The 12,516-nt window shown below is 43.7% G+C and overlaps 1 protein-coding gene across 1 annotated transcript; it reads left to right on the top strand.

Annotated features, from left to right (window-relative positions):
• Nucleotides 1-965: 965 nt before the first annotated feature.
• Nucleotides 966-12,159, top strand: LOC308090909 (extracellular calcium-sensing receptor-like; the record flags this gene model as incomplete). Its single annotated transcript, XM_080436182.1, has 9 exons — nt 966-978; nt 2,897-3,007; nt 3,412-3,494; nt 5,358-5,488; nt 5,708-5,816; nt 6,965-7,243; nt 10,383-10,554; nt 11,065-11,175; nt 11,249-12,159. 9 exons carry the CDS (start codon nt 966-968, stop codon nt 12,157-12,159), a joined length of 1,920 nt encoding a protein of 639 aa, XP_080292308.1.
• Nucleotides 12,160-12,516: the final 357 nt, after the last annotated feature.

Below are 12,516 nucleotides of genomic sequence, written 5' to 3'. Positions count from 1 at the left end.
ATACACGCATGTCAAACTCTTGCCATAACCCTGAAGTAGCAGGTGACCCTTGCAACACTGATGAGGTTGATACACTAACAGAGGGTTCACTGGAGACTGGGGCATTAACCGGCAAGGTGTTCTGTGTGGAGTTTCTGCATGTCACCAATGAGCTTTGACTTAATGGCTTCCACATTTGCATTATCAGAAAACACAACATTTTTAAATCCAATATCTAAAAACGTGCTGGCTGCAAGGGTCGAGTTCTGCTCCCTGCTTGGAAACCGCTGCCTGCAGTTTTCTGCAAGCTGTGAAGCCAGAGCGTTACCATTCGGCCCAGCAGACACACTTGCTCTTTGGAGGAGAGACATCAGAGGCATAATTTCCAAAATGGTGACATATTTCTCAGCAGAAACCTCTTTAGTGGCCTCTTCAAAAGTCTTGCAGGCTTGAATGGCTTGGCATATCTGAGCCCATATTCTTCTTCACTCATACAGAGGTTGGTTTTACCCAGAATGCATAGTGCTGTTGTAACAGCTTGCTGCTGGCCAGCCAATCTCTCCATCATGTACGATACACTATTCCATCTTGTCTCGACTGACTGAATTAATATTTTCGACTTGCAACCCAAATGCAATTTGTTGTGCTTTCAACTTCTCCATAGCTTTGGTGCTATGGTGGAAGTACCCAACAATAGCGCTACACCTTTCGATTGTGGACACCAAACTCTGGTCAGCCTTGATCCTCCTTCACTACTAAGTTGAGGGGAATGGGCATAACATGGAATGTGTTTCCACATGTTTTGCTTTACAGCTTTTACCATGTTAGAACCATTGTCGGTAACAACTGCATGGATTCTATCGCTAATGCCCCAGTCTTCAGCTACTTGGTTGAGTATAATAGCATTATTGTCACCCATGTGATGGACAGTAACATGGACTGTCTCCAGGTTGCACGCCTGCATCTGCCATTTTTTCGTCTACGAAATGCGCTGTCACGGTCTGTTGCCGTGACGGCTCCTAACAGTCGCCTCTATACGGTCACGTCAGTACTGCTGTATGGGGCCAAGACATGGATGCTCACAGCACAACAGGAAAAGGCCCTTGACGGAATTTGCACAAGAAGGCTTTGCGAATGGTACTTGGTGTCACGTGGGCAAACCACATTGAAAAGTGGGCCTCTACACAGGCCTCCCATAGGTCACATATAAGGTCAGAGAGAGAAAGATGAGGCTGGCTGGGCACTGTGTCAGGTACCCGGAACTGGTGGCGAGAAAACGGACTCTGTGGGAGCCAATCCAAGGCACAGCTCGGAGGGGAAAGAGGTGCACCACCTACGTAGAGACACTGCGGCGCGACAGCGGAGCTAACAACGCAATGCTCAAGACCCTGATGCTAGACAGGAAGGTGTGAAGGGCAACGATTCAGGAGTCCCGACTCTCGAGTTGATGTTGGCTAGTCCGCACTCTCGCATCGCATCATCATTTAAAGACTGTCCAATTACAGAGAATGGAGCAAGGCTGGGCAAACTTTTTGGGAACAAGATCTACTTAGTCGTTTTCCAAGGCTGGTGAGATCTACCATCACTGGAGTGTGAAAACCGCCACTGCTGATAATTAGTATACTGTAAATGCGAACGCGGAAGGAGGCGCGGCGAAGCCGTGCCTCCGACCAAGTGGAGCTTACTATGTAACCGTGCTCGGGTTGTGTGTGTGTGTGTCTGTGTGCATTCTGTGTGCATGCACTGCCTGTGTGCAGCCGCCAGAGTGCGCCAGAGTTCAGGAATTTAGACAATGCTCTGATTAAAATGCACAACAGCCTGCAAAACACACACACACACACACACACACACACACACACACACACACACACAATGTCAATGTTCTCTCCCCATCACGGTGAAATAACACGGATTACAAGTCCGTAAATACACAATATTTTCGAGCTGCGTTCGCTTCCAGCGTTCGCGCGTCTTACTTGTCATAGAATAAGTCTATGATTGCGCACGCACGCACACACACACACACACACACACACACACACACACACACACACACACACACACACACACACACACACACGCACGCACGCACGCACGCACGTGCACACACACAGGTTTGTATTACTATACTTGTGAGGACATCAACATTTTAGGACGCCGATTTTATGAATTCCATTTTGATATTTTTGGGCCATTTTAACCGTAAGCACAAAAATTGCAGATCTACAAGCTCACAACGCATTGTGCTGCGACACGTTGTGAGCTTGTAAATCGGCTATTTTTCGGTGCACGACACAAGCGAACAACTAAGTATAAATCAGGAATGACTCTATCTCTAATCCCTAAACCTTACTTCTAAATGCCTAATCCTAACACATGACATTTGGTCCCCACGCACAAGTGAGTAGGTTTGGTGTTATTTTACTGCACCGCAAATAAAAGAGTGTCCTTAGAGTCATCATGATGTGTCCTTCAGAAATGAAACCCATTGGCCATTAAAATACTGTAGTTTATTTTGACATACCTACATTTGGGTTATTTTGTATCAAGAATGCATTGTTTTGATGCATTGTTGCCCATCCCTCTCTGTATTACAGACAGTGTACAAATAGACCTACAGTAACATCCATGTGTCCTTGTTAATTAATTAATGTCAGCATGTTTTTAAACAATCTCTGGGGCCTTGGAAATTAATTAATTTCCAACATTGCACCTGTCGAGCCACTATTTCATCACCCCTGGCACTATTTCATCACCCCTGGGCCAGATGTCATCAGTGGTAAACACACACCTGCCTTTGCTTGCCCAGCTCATGTTTAATTTGTACCCACCTGGGTATAGTCTGGTGTTGCCAGACGATCAGAGATATCTGCCTACTGATACGTTTGGACACCCCCTCCCCCCTCTACCAATGTAGAGGGGGCACGTGTCCTGGTCCTGGGGGCACGTGTCCTGGGACACGTGCTCCACCGGCCAAGCTACTGCTGCAACGAGCAGCTACACGGAGGCCCCAAAACTGACTACAGGGGTGACTACAAGAAGAAGAGGGGAACATATAGCTCTATCTCCGGGGGAGATGGCGGACAATGTCTCTCCCCCCTCACTTCCTCCGGTTCTGGGGGCTGGGGGGAGCAGTGTGGACTCGGGACACGTGCTCCACCGCCCGTTGAAAAGACAAAGGACTTTGCACATTTCACATTTAAAAAATGTTGTAAATGTATACTTTCCTGTCTGTGTTTCAAAAAAAAGTTTCAATGCCAAGACCGCCTGTTTCATTCAGGGGCAGGGCTAATAGAAATGAAAAAGAAACAAACCCAGAACATGAGGGACATGAGGCCAGAGTCTAGGGGGTCCCACAGACCCCCCGAGACAATGGGACAGGTATTTTCCAACGAAAGAGGACTGAAACATCCTCTTTCTGTCCCTGTCCAGCCATTGCGCCACGCCAGGGACAGAATCTTACACACCTCCCTATCAGCAAAACTGTCAGTATGGATACAGTGCGGAGCACCACAGTGGGTGCAGCGCACAATATATGCTACAGTTCGCTTCGAGGCCCCCAGCAGTCAGAGAAATACTTTTCTCACAGGCACGGGGTCAGGCGGGCGATGTTTTACAGGCAGAAATACTCTCCCTGCTAGACAAGCAAGCGATACAAATAGTGCCCACTGCCCAGGGACCAGGCGAACAGCGGGTTCTATTTCCGCTACTTTCTGGTGAAAAAGAAAGGGGGGGGGGGCTGCGTCCGATACTGGACCTAAGGTCACTCAAAAGCGTGCAAATTCAGGATGTTGACGAATTCGTCTCTGCTCCGCATGATACGTTTACATCGATAGACCTGAAGGATGCCTATATCCATATACCCATTTACCCGCCACACAGAATGTTTATGAGATTCGGTTTTCGGGGACAGACCTACCAATACACGGTGCTGCCATTTGGAATGTCACTCAGCCCCAGAGTATTCGTCAAATGCTCGCAGGTTGCGATCGCCCCTCTGAGGAGAGAGGGCATTCATATAGCGGTGTACATAGATGACTGGTTGCTGCAGGCCGACTCGAGGGTCTAAGCGCAGCAGCACATGCAGAGAGTGGTGTCCCACCTTCTGGGATTGGGTTTCAAAATCAACTACGAGAAAAAAAGATGGCATCGCAGAAAAGCGGCTTTCATAGGCATAACGCTAGACCCGCTCACAGCCAGTCTTTCACCAGAGAGAGTCCAGTCCTTCCTGTCCTGTCTAGCACAATTTCGAACGGGCCGATGGGTCACCTTGAAATTATGCATAAGGCAAACGCTTAAGCGTGTGCCTTACAACCGCAAGGTGGCCAGTTCAAGACTCACTTCATGCAGACTTCATTTAAAGTGCATTGCAAACAACATGACTGTATCAATGAATACATGTGCAATTGTTAAAGGTAACATGAAATGCTTCTTTGAGTGAGTATGTTTTTGCAATGTATACTTCATTGTGAAAATAGCCGATCTACAACCTCACAACTTTTCAGATAGCAACGCTTTGTGAGCTTGTAGATCGTCTACTTTCACTAATTTCTGTTCCGAGGAGACAAAAAATGTCTTTATTGGTAAATGCTTTGTGAACCAGTGATCTAGAGTAGTTAGCGAAACAGAGGCTTGGTTCATCACGAACGGAAAAACGTATATATATATATCAACAGACAGTGCCAGGGCAGCCATATCTCTAGCTCAATGAGAAGAGAGGCAGCCTGTGAGTCTGGAGGTCGCTGGTTCGATCCCTGTCCCTGATGACGAGTTGAGGTGTTTGTGATTTGGCATTAGGTTTACGCATAGTGTTTCTTGAGGTTAGGGGTAGGCATAGTTTTACTGGGGTTAGTGAGGGTGGGTGAGAGGTGTCATTACAAAAAAACATGACCTTGTTAAGCTCAGTCTTCTATGTTTCTATGGCTTATTGTGCATATTACTTATAGTTTCTTCTCTCTGCAATCCCTGGCCCGTGTTATCGCTGCTAGCAGCTATATGTATTATTATTATTGTTGTTATTGTTGTTAATAATCCATGCATGCATGTGATCCACCCTGGTGAGATAGAATCATTAACATATTACAGGACAAATACAACATTATTTTCATATGACTGGATTGCTAATGTATGTTAAGCCCTGCCTCTACTTCTGCCTCTGCCACAGAGGGTTGTTGTGAAAGATTACGTAGTGACACAGGGGATGCCATAGCACTGTGTATAAAACGTAGCAACTGGACAAGGGAGTGGTCAGACAGAGGTGGGGAGTCATGAGGGCTTCTCTAGACACACTCCTGCTTTCATACATGTATTTGACCTTGATAATGTTCTCTTCATTCTCTGCTGTGTCTTCCTCACCTTCCTCTTCTTGTGAGTTACAGGCACGGTTTCATCTCAGCAGAATGTATAAGGCCGGAGACATTGTTCTGGGTGGCACGTTTCCCATCACCGTCGAGCCTGTCTTCCCTGACTTGTCTTTCACCTCGAAGCCACAGCTCCACACTTGCAAAAGGTGAGTATCACAGATACAATAGCAAGCATGAGAAGAGAAGCTTGTTTTGATAGATCGTACCATTAGTTCAAATCATGTTCAATACAGTAATGATTTGCGTGTTAGCTTTCTCATTCAAGGGTGGTGGTGGTCCCAGACCATGGCTTTTGCCATTACTGAGATCAACAGAAACACCAACCTTCTACCCAATGTGACTCTGGGATATCGTCTCTATGATAGCTGTGACCCGTTTGGAGGTGTCCCTGCAGCGATGGCATTGGTCAGTGGGAGAGAGAAGGTGTTTCAATTAGACGAGAGCTGTGCTGGGTCCCCTCCAGTGCTGGGAATTGTGAGTGCAGCTACCTCAAGTTCTATTCACATCTCTAGATTATTAGGTTTGTACAGAGTGCCCATGGTAAGTTATACTTGAATCCCCCTTTACCATCAACAATGTTTAATTTAGGCTATACATAATTATTTATAAATGTAAAACATCATTGTGGTCGGACAGAAACCTTGTATCTCCATAGTTCATCTTTATATGTTGCTTTAGGTTCATGAATGAATGCCCTATCATATTTTGTCCATCGTGATTCGCCACTTTTGAGCTTGTAGATCATCTATTTTCACAATTTGTATGTTTATGTTTGAGAATCTTCACCATGTCCAAAAAAGGGAAGCCAGGTTAAAAGTGGTTTAGTCTGACTGTTGGTTTTATACATATTTAACCAATGAGAAGTATTATCAAGAGCCTGATAAGGCGACGCTACAAATGTCTTCTAAATCCTAACAGTGTTCTGAAAAACGTATGTTTCTATGTCAGTGGTTCTCAAACCTTTTCTTGTCAAGGACCCCCAAAATTATATGTATTTGGCCGTGTTCCATGGACCCCCAGAAGCAAAGATTTGAGTTAAAAATGTCCGCTTTAAAAAATATATTCAAAGATTTGCACACTTCTTCAATAATTGAAATCTACAAGCTGGCAGCGCGGCACAAAGTGACATGCTGTGAGCTTTATCTGCTAGTTTTGAATAACCAAAGTATAAAATAATGTTTAAAGTGGTTAAAATCTAAAGTGACACAGATGCTTTCCCAGTCTTAATGGGTTATAGAACAGATGCTGTGTGTCTTTGACAGGTCAGTATTATGGCCACCTGCACCTGTCTGACTGAGAGGACCCAGTTCCCGTCTTTCTTCAGAACAATGCCAAGTGATTCCTTCCAGGTGAACAGCTCTACAGACAACAATATGTTGACATCAAGTATAGTTCATGTTCCACACACTTGTTCCGCAAATACAGTACCTTCAATTATTTTAAGAATAATTAACATAATTAATTGTTTTATTATTTAATAAACATTCTGTTCAATTAATTCTCCCACCCTGCAGATATGAGTGTATTGTTTTATTTTAAATGCTATATTCTATATTCAATATAGGATATACTGATATTGAATTTGTGCTTATCAGTCAGTTCTGCATTCTTTATCAAATCAGGTGCGAGCTGTGCTCCAGATCATAAAGCGGTTCAAATGGACCTGGGTAGGATTGCTGTTCATTGACGATGACTTTAGCAGAGAACCTGCCCAGTCCTTCCAGTCTGAGCTGGCCCAGTCTGGTCTGGGTTGCCTGGCGTATGCCGAGGTTCTGCCATACGACCTGGGACACAGTGACCCAGCTGTACTGAGGAGGATCGTCACTGTGATGAAGAGATCCACAGCTCGTGTGATCATTGCGTTTTTATACGGGAAACATATGGTTACGCTCATGCAAGAGGTTGGTGTCGTGATTCATGTTCATTTAGGGATTCATAATTAAAGAATGTATACAAATTTGGTTGAAATGTAATCGCAAGCATTTGTTTTTGATTGTAAAGTAATTGAATGACTGTCTTATGTTCATCAATGAAAATGGACAGCATTGATAATAATAATAATATATATATATATATATATATATATATATATATATATATATATATATATATATATACAAAAGACTACAATTAAAACGAAAGACTAAAACTGAATCAAAGTTTGCTGTCAAAATGAACACATTTTACAGGTGGTGAAGCAGAATGTGACAGGTCTACAATGGATAGCCACTTGGCACTGGGCAACCGTAATTAACGTGCTCCAGTCTCCTCACTTCAGTCACTTCATGCCGTACATGCGAGGCACCCTGGGTTTTGCCATCCGTCGTGGAGAGATACCAGGTCTCCATGACTACATGTTAAAAATACACCCTGACAATGACCCTGACTACAGACATGAAAATAGCATGGTATGTACTGTACCTCTTCAGACTCCACCTTAGCCCGTAGCACTTGACCTAGCCTTGACTACCGAGCAAAGGTTTAAAAGTAATTTAGCACGTTATTTAGACAGATGCCAGGTCCATTTGTTGACCTGATATCCTATAGTTTGTATAGTTCCAATGCACAGATTTTTTATTTAATTATAATACTGTATACTGTTTAGACTGATGCTAGCAGTGGTGTGTTCTACCGTGTCCCGCTGTATACGCCGTGTACAGTGTAGATTTTTTGGGGAAAAAGCGTATACAGTCTACTAACCATTTCATCCATTGAAAACGCGCTAGCGTATACCCACGACCATGCGCATCTCGTGCAGGGAATGATTATAGTATACCTCCGAAAAAAAACCTAGACCACAACACTGGATGCTAGGTTTACCTATGGCAATACACTGTTCTTTGATGTATCACCTTGTGTTTAGCTTGCTTGCTGTAAGTGTCTGCTAAATGCCAAAATTTTAATTTGTAAATTGTATTTAAGCTGAATTCCAAACTGATGTTTTTTCTTTGTATTAGTTTTTCTTTTACCACTTAAACCCATATACTTAGTTGAACGGTGTCCACCAGGGCACTATAATAGGGACCCTCTGTTTTGGCTCTATACTAAATGTGTTTGCTGAAAATAGCAGATCTACAACCTCATAATGAGACGCGACACGTTATGAGCTTGTAGAGCTGCTATTTTGGCCAAAGGTGTCGGCCTCCTGTGGCAGAAAAACTGGTGCTTCAGATAGACAGACAGATAGACTCTAGGTGGTGCTAGAGCACCTGCCCTTTGCCCTCTTGACCAGAAGTGCCCTTTTGAAAAAAAAAGGTTTAGCTTTTTTTTTTCAGTTTACAGTATGTAGCCCATGGTGACATCGATCAATCAAATCAAAAGCTTCTAATATATTAATAATTCCCCAAAATGCAATTTTATTCTATAAATCTCACACTACTAGGGCAGCCGGTGGTTCCGCGCGCCACGCAAGGTGCCCTTTTTCTTGAGCACCTGCCCCTCAAAATGTCTGTGCACGCCACTGCTTCCCGTTCCGTTTTTCTCACTTGTACTGGATTTTCACATGTACTGTAACATAAACATTGATCTACAGTCTTGATGATGGTGTTTCTTCAGGTGAGGCAGTTTTGGGAGCACACATTTCAGTGTCAATTTGCACCCCTTCCATCAGAGTGGGTGGATGCTGGTGGACGGGTGTGTACTGGACAAGAGGACCTAAGAACAGTAGAAACTTCCATTTTGGACGTGTCTGATCTCAGAATTGTGTATAATGTGTACAAGGCTGTGTATGCCCTGGCCCATGCCCTCCATGACATGATGCAATGTGTGCCAGGAAGAGGGCCTTTTATTGGGCACAGCTGTGCCAGTTTGAAGACAATACAGCCATGGCAGGTGTGACATTAATTCACAGTTTACCTGTTAATGTTTCTAGTTGGATTCAAATTTGAAATAACGATGAAGAAGTAAACATGACATTGGTATAAAAAAACAGGTATTATTACATGCAGGCAGACCAGGTTTTTCGTGCTGAAAAAAACTTAATGCCCACTTTTTCTAATGGTCAGATTGTGTGCCCCCTGTAAATGACCAGAATGTTATTTATTTATTTATTTTGTTTGTTTGCTTCTTTTCTTTTTTTATTCATTCATTCATTTATTTCACAAATGTTCAAAAAAATCGAAAAGGTCAGATCTACATAATCACAACATGTTGCATTGTAAGAAGTTGTGAGCTTAAGAATACTTCATCTTTTTGCCGTTCGGGGGTTAAGGGAGAAAAGGGTGTAAAGCCTGACGCAGGTTGATGATGCATTTTGCTTAGTGTGTGGTCTAGCCATGTATATCTCCACAGGCGGTGGGTGAGCCTGACAATTGGGAAGGCTATATTGACCAATTTAAACACAGTGCCAGGATGAAATTTGAAACGACTGATCATGAAATATTAACTAATAATAACTATGAAATAGTATCAGAAAGGATAGATAAAAACAACACAACAAGGTTTCTGTTTCAAAAATCAAAAGGGAGGACATTTATTAAGACCATATGTTACTACTCGATAATGAAATATGAATTGTCTGTACAATTTGCAAATCAGTAGTTGCGGCCGCGTGCGACGCGTAGGAATATATATTTCAAGATATCTCGCTCTTAAAATAGGCTATATAATCCTTGGTTTCTGTTGTGTGTAAACAATAATAGCAATTCAAAGCAGTTGTCCTCCGAAGCCCACCTCCAGTGGCGGTCATCAGACCGGAGGGAGCGCGCTATGATTACCGCACCAGAGCTTGCTCTTGCTGGAGCAGCTGCAGCCCATCAAGCCTAATTTATGCTCCGTCCCGCGAACGTGTGGCACTTAGAGAACGGCTGAGAATAGCAGACCTCCAAGCTCACAATGGTCGCATCTGCGACGAGTTTGTGAGCTTGTATGTCAGCTATTCTCGGCGCGCACCTCACTAGCCTACACAAAGAGGAGGTTGAATAAACTGAAACCAGTGCTCCCCAATACAAATACATATACATAATATACATTGTAAATTTTTTTGTATATTGTATGCAGTGGTATCTTGTTCTTCATAATTTTGCTCATCACCATTCCTAGCTTGTGTATTACCTGGAAAAGGTCAACTTCACCACATCATTTGGTGATCATGTAACGTTTGATGTGAATGGTGATGCTTTACCAATCTATGATGTTGTGAACTGGGCGTGGCTCCCTGGCGGAAGCGCAAAGGCTCAGAATGTAGGCGTGTTCAAGAAGTCAGCCTCCGCAGGTGAAGAACTCATCCTTGATGAAGACGGAATCTTCTGGAACTTTGAATCCAAAAAGGTCACTTTCACTTTCTACAATAGCTAATGTTGAGTTGATGATGTAAATATCATTTATTATTTCCACGAGGCCAGTTTTCAATTGGCCTCCAAGTGAACACAGCTAATAGAGATTTGCTACAAATGTCACTGATTGATCCAGAAAGATGTGAGAGGCCTATTACTTACACCAAAAAAATGCATTTTATGGGGCCTCGATAGACCACACCTCCAAAAGCATTTTCCCCTTTGCCCATAGGGGGCAGCCACAATTGCACCAGAGAAAGTGGCACCATGTTGTGGAAATGCTATTCCCCACAGCTTCCTCATGCCCTGTTGGTCGCAAACCATGACTTAAACAGCCTTGGCTAGGCAACCTAGCCTGGTGGAGATTTGTGCTCCGAGGAGCACACATTTTGTCTAGGTTTAGTCTGGAATTGATCACTGTTGCTTTCCTCTATAGCCTCCTCGTTCAGTGTGCAGTGAGAGTTGTTCCCCTGGAACCCGTCTGGCCAGAAGGAAAGGGGAACCTGTCTGCTGCTTTGACTGCATTGCTTGTTCTGAGGGAGAGATCAGCAATGAGACAGGTAGGTTTACATTATGTAGCTATAGGTCATCTTTAGGACGATACTGTCCATTTAACCTCGCCCTCCTTGTTAGACTCTACAGAGTGCACCAGTTGTCCAGAGGACTTCTGGTCCAATCCCCAGCATGACCATTGTATCCATAAGAACATGGAGTTCCTCTCCTTCTATGAGGCCCTGGGTATCTCCTTGACAACCATCTCATTGCTAGGCACACTTATGTGTGCTATTGTCCTGGGAATTTTCATCTATCATCGAGACACACCCATGGTACGCGCCAACAACTCAGAACTCAGCTTCCAGCTTTTATTGTCACTCAAACTATGTTTCATGTGTTCACTTCTGTTCATTGGCCGTCCCAGGCTCTGGACCTGTCAGCTGAGGCATGCAATATTTGGGATCAGCTTTGTGCTGTGTGTCTCGTGTATCCTGGTAAAGACTGTGGTGGTGTTGGTCGTGTTCAAGGCCTCTAAGCCTGGGTCTGGAGACATGCTGAGGTTTTTTGGTGCTATGCAGCAGAGAGGAACAGTTCTGGTTCTTACTTTCATCCAGGCAATAATCTGCACAGCCTGGCTTGTGTCTGCCTCACCAACTCCTTATAAAAACACACAATACCGCAGTGATAAGATCATCTATGAATGTAATGTGGGATCAACAGTTGGTTTTGCAGTGTTACTAGGTTATATTGGTTTACTGGCACTCCTCAGTTTCCTCCTAGCATTCATGGCAAGGAATCTCCCAGACAACTTCAATGAAGCCAAGTTAATCACTTTCAGCATGTTGATCTTCTGTGCCGTGTGGATAGCCTTCATCCCAGCATATATCAGCTCTCCAGGCAAATATGCAGATGTAGTGGAGGTATTTGCTATTTTAGCATCTAGTTTTGGTCTATTGTTGGCATTGTTTGGCCCAAAGTGTTATACCATCCTGCTGAGACCTGAGAGAAACACTAAGAAGTCCATCATGGGTCGAGGCTCCACCAAGTAGCAGCAGTGTACTAACACCTATAAACCATAATAGTTTAATGTAATAAACACATAATCGAACTTGCGTGTGCGCGCGTGTGTGTGTAAATCCTGCGTGTAACGTGCAGTGTGTAACAGTGTGTAACATGCATTGTGTAACAGTGTGTAACAAGAAACTTATCCTCATCGGGATTTGGAATGGACACACATTTCATCCAGGCTGCATCTTCATCAGATCATAAGACTTGTCTGCTACTTGTAGACAAACATGCTGAGGGACGTGAATAATTATATTCAGCTCTACATGTGTCAATTAAAAAATTTATACAAAATAAGTTTGAATTTGCATCATTTTATATAAGCCCATATTATCATATGC

The sequence above is a fragment of the Gymnoscopelus braueri genome, assembly GCF_963280865.1.
Source record: "Gymnoscopelus braueri genome assembly, chromosome: 8".
Lineage (NCBI taxonomy): Eukaryota > Metazoa > Chordata > Actinopteri > Myctophiformes > Myctophidae > Gymnoscopelus > Gymnoscopelus braueri.
This window is presented reverse-complemented; position numbering and strand designations above follow the sequence as displayed.